At 35.8% G+C, this 16,361-nt stretch overlaps 2 protein-coding genes and 1 pseudogene across 2 annotated transcripts; 2 read left to right on the plus strand and 1 right to left on the minus strand.

Moving 5' to 3' along the window:
- Positions 1-462: 462 nt before the first annotated feature.
- LOC111795795 (uncharacterized) lies at positions 463-7,684 on the minus strand. Its single transcript, XM_023678383.2, has 12 exons — positions 7,241-7,684; positions 6,511-6,714; positions 6,036-6,181; positions 5,439-5,707; positions 4,823-4,920; positions 4,145-4,292; positions 3,633-4,072; positions 2,936-3,447; positions 2,787-2,847; positions 2,420-2,698; positions 1,352-1,607; positions 463-965 (listed from the first exon to the last, which is right to left on the minus strand). The coding sequence occupies exons 1-12, from the start codon at positions 7,640-7,642 to the stop codon at positions 643-645; spliced, it is 3,138 nt and encodes a 1,045-aa protein (XP_023534151.2). The 5' UTR covers positions 7,643-7,684; the 3' UTR covers positions 463-642.
- Positions 7,685-10,183: 2,499 nt separating this feature from the next.
- Positions 10,184-11,596, plus strand: LOC111801939 (uncharacterized). The gene is made up of 2 exons (XM_087123613.1): positions 10,184-10,791; positions 11,515-11,596. Exon 1 carries the CDS (start codon positions 10,238-10,240, stop codon positions 10,772-10,774), a length of 537 nt encoding a protein of 178 aa, XP_086979739.1. The 5' UTR covers positions 10,184-10,237; the 3' UTR covers positions 10,775-10,791; positions 11,515-11,596.
- Positions 11,597-11,929: 333 nt separating this feature from the next.
- On the plus strand, positions 11,930-12,835 carry LOC111779320 (uncharacterized; annotated as a pseudogene).
- Positions 12,836-16,361: the final 3,526 nt, after the last annotated feature.

The following is a 16,361-nucleotide window of genomic DNA, read 5'->3' on the forward strand; positions in this document are numbered from 1 at the left end:
ATCATATGCCGCATCCCGGCCAACATGTTAACACATAACCACCGATCCTTCATCTCAATAGATGATCCACACAATTTTAACAAAAATTCTAAAGTTACTAAATCATGATATCAAAAGACTTAATACTTCTAGTCTATTGCTTTATAACCTGCTCTAGAATCTTTCATTGTCAATAGACATAGTCTGGCCTTACCTTCAAAGAGACCATTAAGAAATCAAAGAAATGCTCCACAAATCTTCAACCAGCAAGATGTGAAAGGCCATAAATGTTTGATTCCGGCAGCACACTTGATTTGTCTGTTCATATTTGACCCACATACTTCCATTCCATTATCAAGGACCCCATCCTATAAAGGCTACGACAAGTGGAGTTTTTGGAGTTTTGACTTAACTCACAAATTTGTTCCAACTTGGATATTTCCTTTGAAATAATGGATAGCTTCTACCATTGAACTGGTAAAATTATAATGAGCAAGCAACTAAGATATCGTGAAATTCAATCTAATTATGCATTCATTTTACAAGCCAAGCATATAATTTTTCTAACTCCTCTATGTACAATAATACAACTGATGCTACATATTAATCCAATAATATATGGCTTACAAACAACATTGGAGAAAACTATCATGGTAATGAGGATTAGTATTCCTCCGTCACGTTGGAATCTTCACCTCCGTCGTCTTCATTATCGTCGTCGTCTTCGTCTTCGTCTTCCTCGTCAACTACATTGTTGATCTTAAGTGCCCTATTTGTAATTTTAGTCAATGCCAAAGTTTTGCTTGCTCTCTGTGAGCGTGTACCGGTTGTCCCATTAACATGGGGGATAGAGATGGGCGACATGGCTTCATCGGAAGATGAAGACTCGTGTTTCACTCGTCTTCTCGAACGTGTAGGTCTGGTACGACAAGGGACTGTTGTTTGTGGAATTTCAACTTCAAAATTGAACTCCAGTTTTAGTTGATCTGTAAGGACATTTGTTTATGAGCACAAAATAACTGGAAAATAGGTCACATCAAAAGCTCTAACAGAAATGCTGTGAATTAGAATGAATGAAAGCTTGGACTATTTTGATAGGCCTTGTCCAACAATTTTTATTTATAATCAGATAACAAAGTGCTAAACTAGGGCCTCCCACCTCTCCCAATTCTCAGAAGGGTGCGAAAACAGAAAATAGCAAAAAGATGTTAGAAATCACGGATTTCCACAATAAAAATATATGTGATGAAGCAGTAGATAAGCGGTATGGACTCGTTACTCAGTAAATATAACGTAATAAAGTGTTTGTTTGGAGACCTTTTGAACTGTTGCCAAACCAAGAAGCAGTAGGCGGACAAGTAAAAATATTTACCTAAAATTAGATGAGCTTGATCTTCTTCAAGATCTGGTTGTTTGTCAATAGCTGTGAGATGCTCCCCCATCCGCTTTAACTCCTTGACAAGATCCTTCTCTGATGATGCAGTTTCAACCACATAACATAGTAGTCTTCTCATTATCCTTATGGCACCTTGTTCCGATGGGCGAAAATGAAGCAACACAAGTACCCGACACAAAGCAGAAACATATGACTTTTGTGCAGGCGTCTTCTTCCCACAGAAGCTTGCAACCTTAAAAAAGTATCAATCAGTTGTTAACAAGTCAGAAAACCCCAAAATTCAACTAGATGCAACAGAAAAAGAAGAAAGAAAAAAAGAGTTGAAACATCATATCTCATTACTTATTTCAAGAATTACTGCACTTTGGCACGATTTTTTACAATTTTAGGCAAGAATGAAAAAAAAAAGGTAAAAGCAAAACAAAGATAGTAAGCAAATAGACAGAATATTCAAGTTAGTGCAATTCAAAATTATTCAACTAAGAACTTCAGTCAGGTGACACTCATAACTTAAATATTATGAAGCACGAGATAAAGAAAATAAAGAGCAAAGTATCTAAAACAAACACAATTCAATAATGATGAGACATTAAGATTTGAGATCAAATTCATGACCCAAAGAGAGATTGAAAGAAAGGGAGGCAAAGCTCACTGGGTGACAGATGAGAGTGAGAGAAGAGTAGCAGAAAGGCATAGAGTGGGAGCGAGACAAAGGGACAGAGAGCAAAGGATATAGAAAGATAATAGTGTGAGAGACAGACAGACAGACAGAAATGGGAGAGAGCAGGAACATACATAGTTTATACTTGACATAGCTACAAGCCTACATTAAACTGATTCCTCCTCGAGACTAGACCCCCTAGATGGATGGAACAAGTATACAATATCTTGAAGAAGGCCATTGATCCCACCCAACTCCATCAGTTTAGACTTTTGCTTAAGATAACGCAGTTAGGAATAATTTGAGCTATTAATCAGCGTTCAAGATTAGGCATTAAACACATCGAAATCCACATGCATACACCTCAAACAAGCTGAAATTACCTCTACGGCTATTCGAATGGCAAGTGCCTCTTCGCTGCACTCAAGAGGAGGTTTTCTAATACTGTCAGAGACTTCCTGATTTCCCAAACACCCATCTTCATCCTTCCTTTCAGTATCATTCACATATAAAGGAGCCTGCATCATATGCAGCATAAAACGTGATGCTTGGACCACAAGTTTGCGCATATTTCCCACCTCAACAGCAGAACCTCCGATATCACCGTTAATGCCTGGCCACATTGAACGCATAACTGGGACAAAAGCCTCAGATATCCACCTCTGCAAGCATACCACTTATAAGAGATTAAATTTTCAAGCCTTTCATGTGTATATAAACGATATTCAATTGAAGTTAAACTTCCCTAACCTTATGAGCAACTGCGAGGGATGGATAATGCTCAAAGAATACAGAAAGGCATTGTTTCAACCTGATTTAAGACAAGATCAATTGACGTCTTAAATGTTTTCAAATTTTAAGGGTAAATTGTTGGAAAATATAATTGCAGAAGGAACCACCTCTCGAAGTCTTTCTCGCTTGAAAAATAAATATTTACAAGCTTGCTTAGGAGCGGAGGATGCAGAGATGCTGGTATGCTTGGATAGTTTGCACCCAGAAGAAGAACCTTAGCAAAGCCCTCTGCAACAATGGTTTGAACGGACTCAATTTCATTGGTTGCTGAAGAGCTGTACCTTTCTTTGTTGTCAAGTCCAGCGTATAAAAGATCAAGTGAACCCACAGTCAAACTGTCATCTGCTTCAGATAAATTTATAGAACTAAAAGATATCTTATCAAATGAAGACTGCAGGGAGTGGTCTTGTCCCAGAGCCTTGTCAACCTCCTGGGGACCATGCCACATTACAAGATCAAATAATGCCTTGCAGGCCATAATGCTTACTGGGGTCAGCCCCTTGGTGAAGGAATGCCTCAACTGTTTAAGAACTTTCTCATTTGGTCTTTTATCTAGCAATCCAAAGAGGCCAAGACAACGGATGCTAATTCTCTGAACATCTAAATGAACATGTTTTGCCTGCAATACAAAATAAAGTTGGTGAATTGGATAAATGAGTTATGAACTAGATGACGTCAAGACACGAGCTCAACCATTTCAAAAGTAGGAGCAGCCATCATGGTTCAAAGTTGCAGTATGCAATAACAGTTGTCAATATCGAGCAATATGCAAAATCAAACTGCTGTTTACAAAATGTACTTTACCCCTGGAAGCAATATCGACTCCAGTAGTTGAGCAAGTCCTCTGTCTTTTCCATTAATAAAATTCAATGATTTTGCATTTTCCAGAAGAAGACTTGTCACAGCGAGACAGTGCATCCACTGCATACAATTTGCAGTTCTCTCTCTGCATGGTCGAGCAAGCTCTTCAACCACCTCAAGAACAATTTCTTCAAATTCACCAGCAGCAGCATGGACTTTCTTTACCAATCCAGACACAGCAATTGCCCAATCTCTATCTCCTCCAAGATTGATTCCATCCCCAAGAACAACCAAGTTCCCATCATCGTCCACTTCATGATCTGGCAACATATGCAACACTTCCTGCAGAAATGCACCAGCAACCATCCTATTTGCAGCATCAGAAAAATCGAGCATCGTACCAAGCAAAAGTAGCTGTCTTGATGCAAATCGATAGCTGGAACCTGAAAGTACAGTCATTTTAGGTTGCTAGCAACAAAAATGTACTATATTCTTTATTTATGAGAAAAACTTACCAGCATTAATGTGAGCTTTGACTAAGCCTACATAATCAGAAATTGTGGCAGGAAGAATTTTCTCTAGAAGGTCATTTCTATCAGATGCTTCGGCTGCATATACTGCTGCTTCAGCACCCATGGAAGCTGCAGCATCAGAACCTTTTCCCTACAGAAGATCAGTTAACAAATATCAAATTAGCAACTGATATAAAGTCTGGTATATTGTCATATGTTTAAGACAGCTCTACCCGAGGATGGCTCAATTTAAGGAACTTTATTAAGTTCGTGCATTGGAGTGTTGAAACTCAAATCCAACAAAACAGGGAGGGTATTGAGAGTGAGCGTTGATAAATAAAAACTAATAATAACAAAGATAAAATTAAAATTAAAAAGCAACGAACATTTGAGGGTTAATTTAAATTTTAGTTCATAAACTTTCATAATTATATATGACTGACCTCTAAACTTCAAAGAGTTATAATTACATACTTAAACTTCGAATTGTAGTCACTACCGTTAACACTATGATAGCCCATGTTCTGGGGATTCCTTATCCTGTAAGGTTTGAATCTACAAAGGACCCCGTTTCATGAAAAAGTTCCATCTAGCCTACAAATCTCAAAGGATTTTTCACCCAATATTTGTACACACAGAGATTGAGTACGTCAAGATGGTAGATGCTATAGATATACTTACCTGTGCTTCTGTATGAATATGCTTACAAATGGTTCTCCAGTAAAGAGAAACTTCCGGCTCCATTAATTGTATACTTGAAGCGCAATGTAGTGAGTCACCTAATATCAAGAGTGGGAACCATCATGTTACTACAGCAAGCAAAAACCTAACTCACAGCACAATGAGATTCTTTAATCAAGTTTAATGAGAAAATAAGCCGGGCAGCAATTGAAAGGTTGAAATCACATGAGAAAATTTACTATTCATAAAAATAATAACAATAAATGTTTTTAAATCACACACACTAGGGCGATTCCTCCAGAGAATACAACCACTTCAATAAGCAACGAATTGGAAACATTTACTACAGAGTTGTAACGGGATTCTAATTCAATGTATTCACATGAAGCCAAAAAGTAGAAATAAAAATAAAAATAATTCCAGTGAGCCTTATCGTTTCCTGAGTTTGAGAAAATAATTCCTGTGAGCCATCTAACTATCAAATGATAGGCATAAGCCAGGAAATCGCGAGAATGATACATTGTTAGATTGATTAACATGGAACCCATGGAAAGGTACAATCAGAAATATAAAAACCATGAACATTTGGATACTGGACAACCTACACTACACTAACCTTCTATCCCAGAGCTGGAAGTTAGTATATGATGCTGGATACTTTCATCACCATGCAGTTTCAACAAACGAACTCCTAATAAAGCCCCCATAACAGATTCACCAACTCGTTCATAGGTTTCAATATCAAGATACTTCAGCAATTCTACAGGATTGCCATGGCAGCATTTATTAAGCCACTCGTCCGACATCAATTTTAAACACTCCTTTGAAACAGCTTGAGAACGATCAGCAAGTCCTCTCTGTAAAATTATCGTTCTTTGTTTGATGCTATTAAGAAAAGCACACACACAAGTATTTAAGTAATATAATTCTTACACAGATTAATAAGGGAGAGTAGAGATGTTAAAGGTGTCTAAGATGGGGGAAAAATCCCCATCCAACCTGGATCCTTATTCGAATGGTATAAGAAAATGAAGGTTCTTCCTATATAGATTAGGATTATAATAAGAACAAGAATAAAGGAAAAGAGGGGGAGCTCTTTTCAGTCCACTGCATTCGTTTATTCTCTCTGAGAAGAAATTAACTGAAGGGAGTTCCATGATTAAGTATAAGACATAAGAAATTCGTTAAATTCTTTCACTCGAATCAAATTTACCTGAGACTTTGAAGAGGAAACTTATTAGCCAATACGCAATATGCCGCTTTGCGAACAGACTCACTCACATCCAAGGTGCAATCGATTATCACTTCCAAAGTCGCATTAGAAGGTGGTAATGATAGTAAAACTGTCTTCCTGACCTCCTGCAAACAATTATATTGAGCCACTGGCATTGAAGGCACTCTTCTTGATAAAATTATAACAATTTGGTAAATGTAAAACAAGATTGAATATATTATTTAAAGGCATCAACGAATTATGAATGCGCAAAGTGCAACCAACATGATACATCCTTAGCCATCGAGGAGGCAAGAGTAGATGAATAGCCACAGGCACCCAAACAGATGCTTAAAGTTTTCTTTATAGGCAAAAAGTAATGGGAAACACATCAAAGTGACAAAAACAGAAGGTCTATATGTGGGGTTAGGTTTGTATGTATACCAAAACAATTTAAGCCAGTTAAAATACTCACCGCATTTTGTTCCACAGGGATCATCTCAAGAAATAAATTGAGGATGTCACTGTTTTCAATATCGTTTGCAAAACGTGAAAGAGCACGAACTGCAAACATACGGATTAAAGGAACCTTGTCCAGCACTCGTATCTTCATGTGGTCTATAACTTCATCCCAGAGTTCATTGCTGACTTCTGCATCATCTGGTAGCCGCATGATGATCTATAAATCGTAATCTCAGTCAACAATAAAGTTACAATGAAAATTTGCAACGTTTAAATTCAACTACAGCCTACCACCAGTCAACTAAGAGTGGTGTGAATAAATATTCAGTAAAGAAATCGAATAATTCAATTCAGTTACCATGAACAAGAGAATCAGACACTTGAAATCTGAAAACATTTCTTGATTCGCGAATTTACTTTAGCAGTAACAAAACTATTCAAAATACTCGAAGTCGTCGGGTAGACTTCCCAATTTTAGTTCGCAGATTCTCTGACAAAATCTAGCGTATCGATTAAAGCAGCAAGTAGACAATGAAATGAAATTTAACAGCCAGATAGAAATTTCAAATTTCCAAATTATTTCACAATCGTGCCAATCAATTGCATTGAGCTCTAGACAGCTAACATATAGCAAGGAATAACTCGATCATACGATCTATTAAAACAAAAAACAAAAGCAAACCTAACGCCACATCAATTTTCCGACTCCGAACAAGAAACTACAACGCAATTTAGGATCTCACCTCAGAAACAATCTGGCACGCGCGGAACCTGACAGACTTATTTGCAGCGCCTGATGCAACTAGAAGAAACTTCAGAAACTCATCCAAGAACTCATCAGCATGCGAAGCAAAATTGGGGTCTCTAGCAGTGGCTAAAAGGGAAATGAAGCGGACAACACGCTCAGCAGAGGAACTTCTGCGGTTGAAACTGAAGAGAGGGGTCAGAATTTTGGAAAACGCGGTAAAGAACTCCAAAGGAGACTTGGATTTCGAACGTAGAGCGCATAGCTCCTTGAGCTTGCGGTTGTGCGTGGCGTTTGATGACCGAACTTCGTCGAGGATTTTCGCTATTTTCTGAGACAATGGATCCTCTGCTTCAATAATTTCTCCCGCCATAGGCGATTCTCTCTTAGAAACTCCCATGATCTGCCCTTACCCTCCCCCGTGAAAGTGGAGCTGCTGAGATTTCATGTTTTGAATTCGAGCGGGAGCGGGAGCATGGAGCTGACGGCTTCATGGGCCGCACCCTTATTGGGCCTTCGTATTATGTAATGGGCTAGAGTCGTAGTGTAAATCTCAGTTTCATTATTGGGCTGATTTCAGGCCCAGACTCTTGGCCCAACTTCCAGCTAAACTATGTTCCTAGAATTTTGATCTAGGTCATAAAACAAACGTTGACCAATAGTTTGTGATATTTTGGTAATAATTTCTTAGTACCAAATCCATGAAAAAGGTTGGCTACAAGGTGATAAACAAAGCAATTGAAAGTTTGAACACGAGAGGGGAACGAGCATCATTGTGAGATTGATTGAGGAGGAGAACGAAAGATTTGTTATGAGGGTGTGAAAACCTTTCCATAACACACGTGTTTTAAAACCTTAAGGGAAAGCCCAAATAGGACAATATCTGCTAGCGGTGAACTTGGGGTATTACAAATGGTATCAAGGTCAGACACCAAGACCCAAAAAGAACAATATCTGCTAGTGGTGGGTTTGGTCATTACAAATGGTATCAAAGTCAGACACCAGATGATGTGCCAGCAAGAAATATGAGCCCTAAAGGGAAGTGGACACACGTGATGTGCTAGCAAGGATGCTGAACCCAAAAGGGGTGTATTAGGGATCCCACATCGATTGAAAAATGAAACAAGTGCCAGTGAGGACTTGGGCCTCGAAGGTTGGGAAGAAGAACGAAACATTGTTTATAAGGGTGTAAAAACTTTTCCCTAACAGACATGTTTTAAAATTTTTGAGAGGAAGCCCAAAAGAGAAAACTCAAAGAGGACAATATCGGCTAACAGTGGGCTTGGGACATTACAAATGGTATCAAGGTTAGACATCAAGACCAAAAAAGGACAATATCTGTTAGCGGTGGGTTTAGGTCATTACAAATGGTATCAAAGTCAAATACCAGATGATGTGCCAGCAAGAAATATGAGTCCTAAAGGGAAGTGGACACGAGGTGATGTGTTAGCAAGGACGCTTGATCCAAAAGGGGTGGAATGGGGGTTCCACATCGATTGAAATATGAGACAAGTGCCAGCGAGGACGTTGGGCCTCGAAGGTTGGGAAGGAGAACAAAACATTGTTTATAAGGAGGTAGAAACCTCTCCCTAACCGACACATTTAAAAAAAAAAAAACTTGAGAGGAAGCCCAAAAAAAGAAAGCTCAAAGAGGACAATATCGATAAACAATGGGCTTAGGTTGTGACAGTCATCTCACTAGTTGATATAAAACAGTTGACATCAAACACTTCCAGATAGGTAAACAACCCTAAATAATAATTTTTATCTTAAATTAATATTAATGTATCATGCTCTTGGACAACTAAATTACAACAAAATTGTTATTTTAATTTTGTTCTTTTAGCAAACGAGACAAAAGAATAATACCAAAAAAAAAAAAAATAAAAAAAAAATAAAAAAAGGGACCTGAGAGGGATCTTGTCGGGGGCAGAGATTTTGAAAGGGAGCGGAGCTAACATGTGAGTGTTCTTTAATGGTATGAAACCGTGTCTGGTTATTGTCAACTCCTTTAGTTCATGCCACTTCTAGTACTTTGGATTATTATCTTTTTTTTTTTTTTTTTTTCTATAATTACCAACACTCCAAAATTAAGATTTTACTGTAATAATCTAAATCTAATTTATAAATTTATTTGAGTTAGATTAGGTTCGACTTAACAATTTCGAAAGTATTATTATTTTTTTTAAAAAAAATACATTTTTAATATCATTAATATATATAGTTTCTTTTTAAAATTTTATTTATTTATTCTCCGACTACTTTTAAAAAATAATTTTTAAAGTATTCATTTAAATTTTGTAAAATTTAATTAAAGGTTTTAAAATAATTAAATAAATGTTTTATGAATTAATATTTTATTTTTACTTAAAGAAAAGTCTCGATCAACTCTAACCAACTCAATCCAAAAAATTTATTATCCTAGACTTGAGTTCATTATTTAATAAATGTTATTTGAGTAAAAAAAAAATGTACGTCTAAAAAATGTCTCAACCCACTCTAACTCAATCTATGAACACTCCTTCTCGTCAAAATTGGTCTCTTCGCCCAGGCGACTCTTCTTGGTTCAACATTGTCTCTGTTCCTTTTACTTCTTGGGTTAGAAATATTATCACGAGAGTCAAGGCAGCATCGTCACTAAGCGACAATCCCTCTATAGTTTTCGATGGGCAAGAAAGTGTTTCTTTACACCTCCTCCGAACCAGGTTGTTGACATTTTCACGAAAAGTATTTCTCGACCTCTTTTTGAATTTTTCAGATCCAAGCTTCACGTTCGTTCAAAACTGACGCTTAGTTGGTGGGGTGTTAATTATAGTTTACCATATATATCATATTTATAAGGCAAATATACAGATATTTGCCTTTTTTTTTTTTTTTTTTTTTTTTTTCTTTTCTTTTTTCTATAGGTATCTTTTCATAAGTTTTAAGATTAGGTGGAGCATCGTTTCCCCATAAATTCCAACCAATCTTCGCACACCCCTTAATTCTTTCTCCCATGCCATTACCATCCTTCTCCTTCAACCCCTTCCCCGACCGGAAGAACCCAACGCCGACACAACCCACCGTCGCCGCCGACGACTTAGCGGCGGAGAAGGCGGCGGCCTGGGCATGGTACCATCATGGGTCCGGCTCCGAATCCAAGCCCATGCGGGAATTCGGCCTCACCAGGCCCGTCTCTGTCCCCAAGCCCTCTCGCTACAGGCTCGAGGCCATAAGAATCGCCCAAAATTTCTTTCAGGACAATTCACAAACACCTTGTCTGCATAATTCTCTTCTCGACAGCTACGAAGTCGCGAGCATTTCTAGGCACATATCTGACTTATTAGACCCCACTGATCGTAACAATTTTAGCCTTAGGAGCTTCGAATCTGAAATTTTGGATCTGGGTCGAGAAATTGAGAGGAAATCCTCTAAGCCCAAAAAATTTGGAGCCTTTTGGCGCAGACGGTCCGTGATGTGCGGCAAAATTGAGGATGTGGCTATTGGCAGCCTCGTCAGGCCGCCGGGAAAACAACAGCAAAGGCCGACGTGACGGTGCTGCACCGCAAGGTTAGTTCATAATCGGTCCGTTACTTCTGTTCATTTTATCAGTTTAATTGTAATATCTAATTTCTCTTCAATTAAAAATAAAATGTTGAGAAATTATTTCTAATGAACTCGTTTAAAAATTTTGGAGAACCACAATCAAAATAATATCTCTGTCAATTATTTTCTTGATTCATAGTCACACTCACGGACTTAATGAGTATAAGGAAGAGTTGGTACAGTCATTCAATTACGTATTTACTGTATTATACAATTTGAGACCTGTCATGTTCTAATTATGAATATTATCCCTTTAATTTTGATTGATAAATTAAATGTGATAGGTTATCCGTGGTTGTCTTTACCAGAATTAAATTTTAGGAATTTAATAGCAGATGCATAATTCTTACCTTTTTTACTTCTTATCAGAATTATATTTAATATTTCAAATTAAATTCAATGGTTGAGAATGGATTGATTTATGATTCTCGATTATCTTAGGAGTTCTTCTAACCCTAAAATAACTATTTAAAAAAATTGTTATAATAGTGAGAGAGTTAATTCTAAATTTTAATATATTTATTATTTCTACATTTCATATTATTATATCGTAATTTATATATATATTTTAATTATCTCTTATTAGGCTCTATAAGAATTTATTTGTAAAATATTTTTATAGTATTTTTTATTTTTGTTTGGTAAGTCTCTAAACTAATCATTTTTATTATTATTTTTTAATTTCAGGATCTATTCTTATATTTTTCGACAAATTTTTAAAAAGAGTTTAATACTTAGTTCTATGGCTTGTTGAAATATGTTTTTACAAGTGGTTGAATTTATTTTTTTTAATAATAGATTATTTATGTTTGTTTGTGAACTTTTAATAAATTTTCTCTAAAATTCTATCTAATAATTATGAGTTAACAACTGCACACTCCAACCCAAAAATAGAGATTTATCGTTAGTGTGGGTAAAAAAAATCTCTCAACCCAACCATCTCGAATCATGTACACCCCTAGTTTCGACACTCTTGCAAATAGCGATTTATTGTTACCCTCTCCAATTGATGTCCATCTACCCTATTTAGGGTCTAGTGTCCTTGCTGTCACTCAGTTCCTCTATTGTGAACTTCCCACGTCGGTTGAATAGGAGAACAAAATATTATTTATAAGGATATAAAAACCTCTCTTTAATAGACTTGTTTTAAAAAATTTTGAAGAAAAATTTGGTAGAGAAAATATCCACGGGGCAGGTTGTTATGATTTCCACGTAAGATGGGTTGGAAACACTCCACGAAGCAATTTAATGTCACCTCACCTGTCACGAGTTTTTGTCCATATAAACCATGGGATAAAGATCACATTGTTGATCAACCAGCAATGGATTCTAAGATGGTGATACACAAAGGCGGCTGCCACTGCAAGAGAGTAAGATGGGAGGTGGAAGCAGCGGCCAGTGTGACAGCTTGGGAGTGCAATTGTTCGGACTGCTACAAGAGAGGCAACACCCATTTCACTGTGCCGGCTGCAAGGTTCAAGCTTTTAGGAGACTCCGACAACTTCGTTTCCACCTACACTTTTGGTACTCATATTGCCAACCACACGTTTTGCAAAGTTTGTGGCATCACTTCCTTTTACCATTCGCGATCAACCCCAGATGGGGTTTCAGTTACTTTTAGATGTGTTGATCCTGGGACGTTGGCCCATGTTGAAATTAACAAGTTTGATGGCAAAAATTGGGAGGCAGCTCGTCGTCCACAACGATCATGAACGTGTTGTGGGAGAGGGAGTACCTATACTTCTGAATCGACAGGAAGAGTATTTTAAGCCGTCATAGACGACGGAGATAAAAACAATATACCAAATATGTTAGAGATTCAACTAAGCGTGGGAGGATATTGCATATGTCAAGGACGGATACAAATTCATACGTCGATTTGGGATCACAGCATTGTTAAAATCGATACCAGTTGTTAGCTCTAATACCAATTATTATGGAGAGAAAATATAAGGAGAAATATTGGCTAAAAGTTTTATTATTGATGACTTCATGCATGTACAACAACACAGAATAGAGAACAGTATTGCTGGTATGAATAAGTATAGCTTCCAAAGATTTAATCCTAGGAGATATAATCTAACAAATATATCTCTATCAAATTTTTACCAAATATCTACCATATATATCTTTATCATATCTTTACGAAATATCTTTCAATTATATCATATCTAGGGACTAGACTCCATATCCCAACAAGCATAACAAGCATGTCGTGATCATTTCACGACATTTTCTTTTGAGTGAGCGTGGTAGAACCTACATTTAAAAAAAAAAAATGAGAACATAAACTTTATTTCATCGCTATGAAATTTAAATATGTATAATGGAATATATTATAAATTAAATGATAATAATTTATAACATAAAACATGTTCATAATTTAATTAACAATAGTTAGAGATTCAAGTGATAACTTTATGTCTTCTAGCATTAAAAATAAAAAGATAAATTAATCGGGGACTCGAACATTTTGGTACCCCTTCTTGAAACGACGTCGACCTTGTATAAATTCTATAAATGTGCGACTCCCAACAACTTAGCCTCTCGAAATTTAATAAGATTGGAAAAGCATAGCCCCCTGGCATGCAATTACCAACATTTCCACCACCTTTTATATATTCGTGTATATGCCCTGTGACGCACAGCCCCTTGCCCTCCCAACTCTCACCTTGTAATAATATATTAAACCTATGCTCAAGTTAGGTCTTCTCTCCTCCAACATTGTTCAAGAACACGATCTCACACTCATAGACAGACCTTTGTGAAGAACCCCTATTTAAATAGAGAATAGGACAGTGAGTTAAGGAGATATGCTGATAATGAAAATTATATTCTCTGTCACGAGGATAGAGATTAAAATAAGAGATAAGAATGAAGAATGCTTCGATCTTTATACAGAAATGACTCTCCGTGCCTGAGTTGAATTGGGCTGTAATAATATAACAAGTTTATATGAGTTAGCCGTTTGGTTTTAGTACGGTGTAAAAGTTGTGGGGTTAAGGTTGAATTAGATGGTGGAATAATGAGTCAATGCATTGTCATCCTAATTAATTAGCCTTCTTCCATGGCTTCTATCAATTCTATAAGCTATCAAACCTTATCTATTTTTCATCATTATATATATATATATATATATATATATATATATATATAATACTCTTAGACTATACCTCATATTCGATAAACATTTCAAGCTCTTCGCGGGTAGATATTGTCTTCTTTAGCCTTTCCGTGTCAGGCTTCCACTTGATGCTAGGGGAGGTTTTCATACCTTATAAACTTTATAAGGAATGTTTCGTGCTCCTCCCCAACTAACATGAGATCTCACAATCCACTTCTTTCAAGGTCCAACGTTCTCGCTGACACTCGTACTCCTCTCCAATCGATGCGGGGTCTTACAATCCACCCACCTTCGAGACCCAGCATCCTTGCTGACACTTGTGCCCCTCTCCAATCGATGTGGGATCTCACAAGAAATACGTTAGAATGCTGGATGAAAAGTCGACATGGTGTAACTAAGACAATGACCTAAATTAAGCCTAAATGAATGATGTTGTGTGACATCAACTTTTCAACTAACATTGTAACGAATTTGCTACTAACGTAGTTTTGAAATGTTTATAAAAGTCAAGGTTAATATTGCAACTTTTAAAAGAACAAGAATATTTGTGAGACTCGAGTAAAGATAGATACATGAATGAAGCAAACCACATCTAAAGGACAGTGATCTTGAGAATAGAATGATTAAAAAAGGCTTAGCCAATAAAGTGTATCTTTCTTTTTAAGTGAAGACAAAACTCGTGTTGATTCGTGGGAATAGTAATAACATAATCTGTCGTGCTAAAATCTAGATTTTGAACCGAGCTTCCAACGGGTCATAATCTAAGGCGAAAATAATTCAATTATTGGGCAAATTTGGTTCAAAAGTGGAGCCGCTTATCCTAAGCCACAAGGAGTGTTCATTTATTATTTATGAACAGTAGTGGGCATGGCCGTCCAAACTAAATTAGAATGCCCATTTTCTTAATTAATCTTCCACTAATTACAATTAACGTATAATTATAATACGTATTATTTGTCAATGAATTTTCATGACCTGGCACTCACCCAATAAAAACAAAGCCAAGTGGCAATTAGCCAGTCAGCAATGTGCTGTGTCATTTCCAATTGTAATATTTTAATTTCTGAATTATTATTATTATCTAATGCCTTGTTTTTCCATTGGCTTGCTTTTTTCAGGTCATGTGGTTTTGTTTAATTTTTGTGGGTGGTCAAATGTGAACCACTAATTATATTTGGCTTTTCAATTTCTTAACCAAAAAATAATAATAATAATAATAAATTAATTAAATTAAGCCTTTTTATTATCTTTCATAAATAAAAATAAAATACTAAATTAATAAAAATATTTTTTCAACCGACCCATTGTGAAAGTACATTAATACCCTAAAAAAAATATAAAAGTTTAAATGATTTATGAGATGTAAATAAATTGTTATTTATATATTAGGATAATAATTTTTTTTTTTTATTTTATAAAAGTTAAAAGGTTAAAGGTATTTTTAAAACAATATCCAATTAAATATTTTTATTTTTATTTTTATTAACTCCTAAAAAATGAGTTAGTTTTTGAATTTGAGAATAAAATGTTTTTCAGGTTTATTATTTTTAAAATTAAATATAGAATCCCTTGTAACACTAGATTCTAATACAATTAGTTTAAAAAAATGACAATAAAAGCAAATATAACACTTAGCACGACATGTTTCAAATTAAATTCTATAATACGTGACATATAAAAAACAAGATCATGTGCAACTTTACTTAAAATTTAATCGTTTAAAGAGAGGGAGTACGACAATATATTATGGCATATGGTCCACCGTTTCGTAAGAGTTGTGGCTTACGACAAATTATGAGAGTAAATTTAACTAATGGTGTAGTAATAGAAGCTTGAATTTTGTTGGTCGGCCTCCATCATTGAAGCTTGAATCTTGTTTTCACTATGCATATTCTTGTAAAACACACCGTGGTCGTGAACTTTCAGGCTCGACCACATTGACTCCAATTAGGGTAAATTTTAAGTTTTTTAATATTTAATTCATTTTTTTAGATGGGAGCGTGCTTGAGGCACCGATACATGATATAAATGACTTTTTGTACCTTATGTTGTACGTAGGCGGGTTGAGCTGAGCTCAATAGACTTCGTTAATTTAGAGAAATATTGATACGAAAACCCTAATTAATTAGATCTAAGAACCTTTAGATATGTAAATCCCTAGATCACAAACGGTTATATTTCGCGCACAAAAAAAAATATATATATATATTTATACTTAAATCTTTTATTAGAAATAAAATAAGAATATTTTACATAATTAAGACAGTGTCATAATATCATCTATTATAATTAAGAGAGTGCCATATGTGTATTTCTTTTAGTACTATAATATCATCTATCATAATTAAGGCAGTGTCATATGTGTAATTCTTTTATCATAATTAAGACAGTGTCATATGTGTCTTTCTTT

This window comes from Cucurbita pepo, chromosome 1 (assembly GCF_057944985.1).
Source record: "Cucurbita pepo subsp. pepo isolate OVF chromosome 1, ASM5794498v1, whole genome shotgun sequence".
NCBI lineage: Eukaryota > Viridiplantae > Streptophyta > Magnoliopsida > Cucurbitales > Cucurbitaceae > Cucurbita > Cucurbita pepo.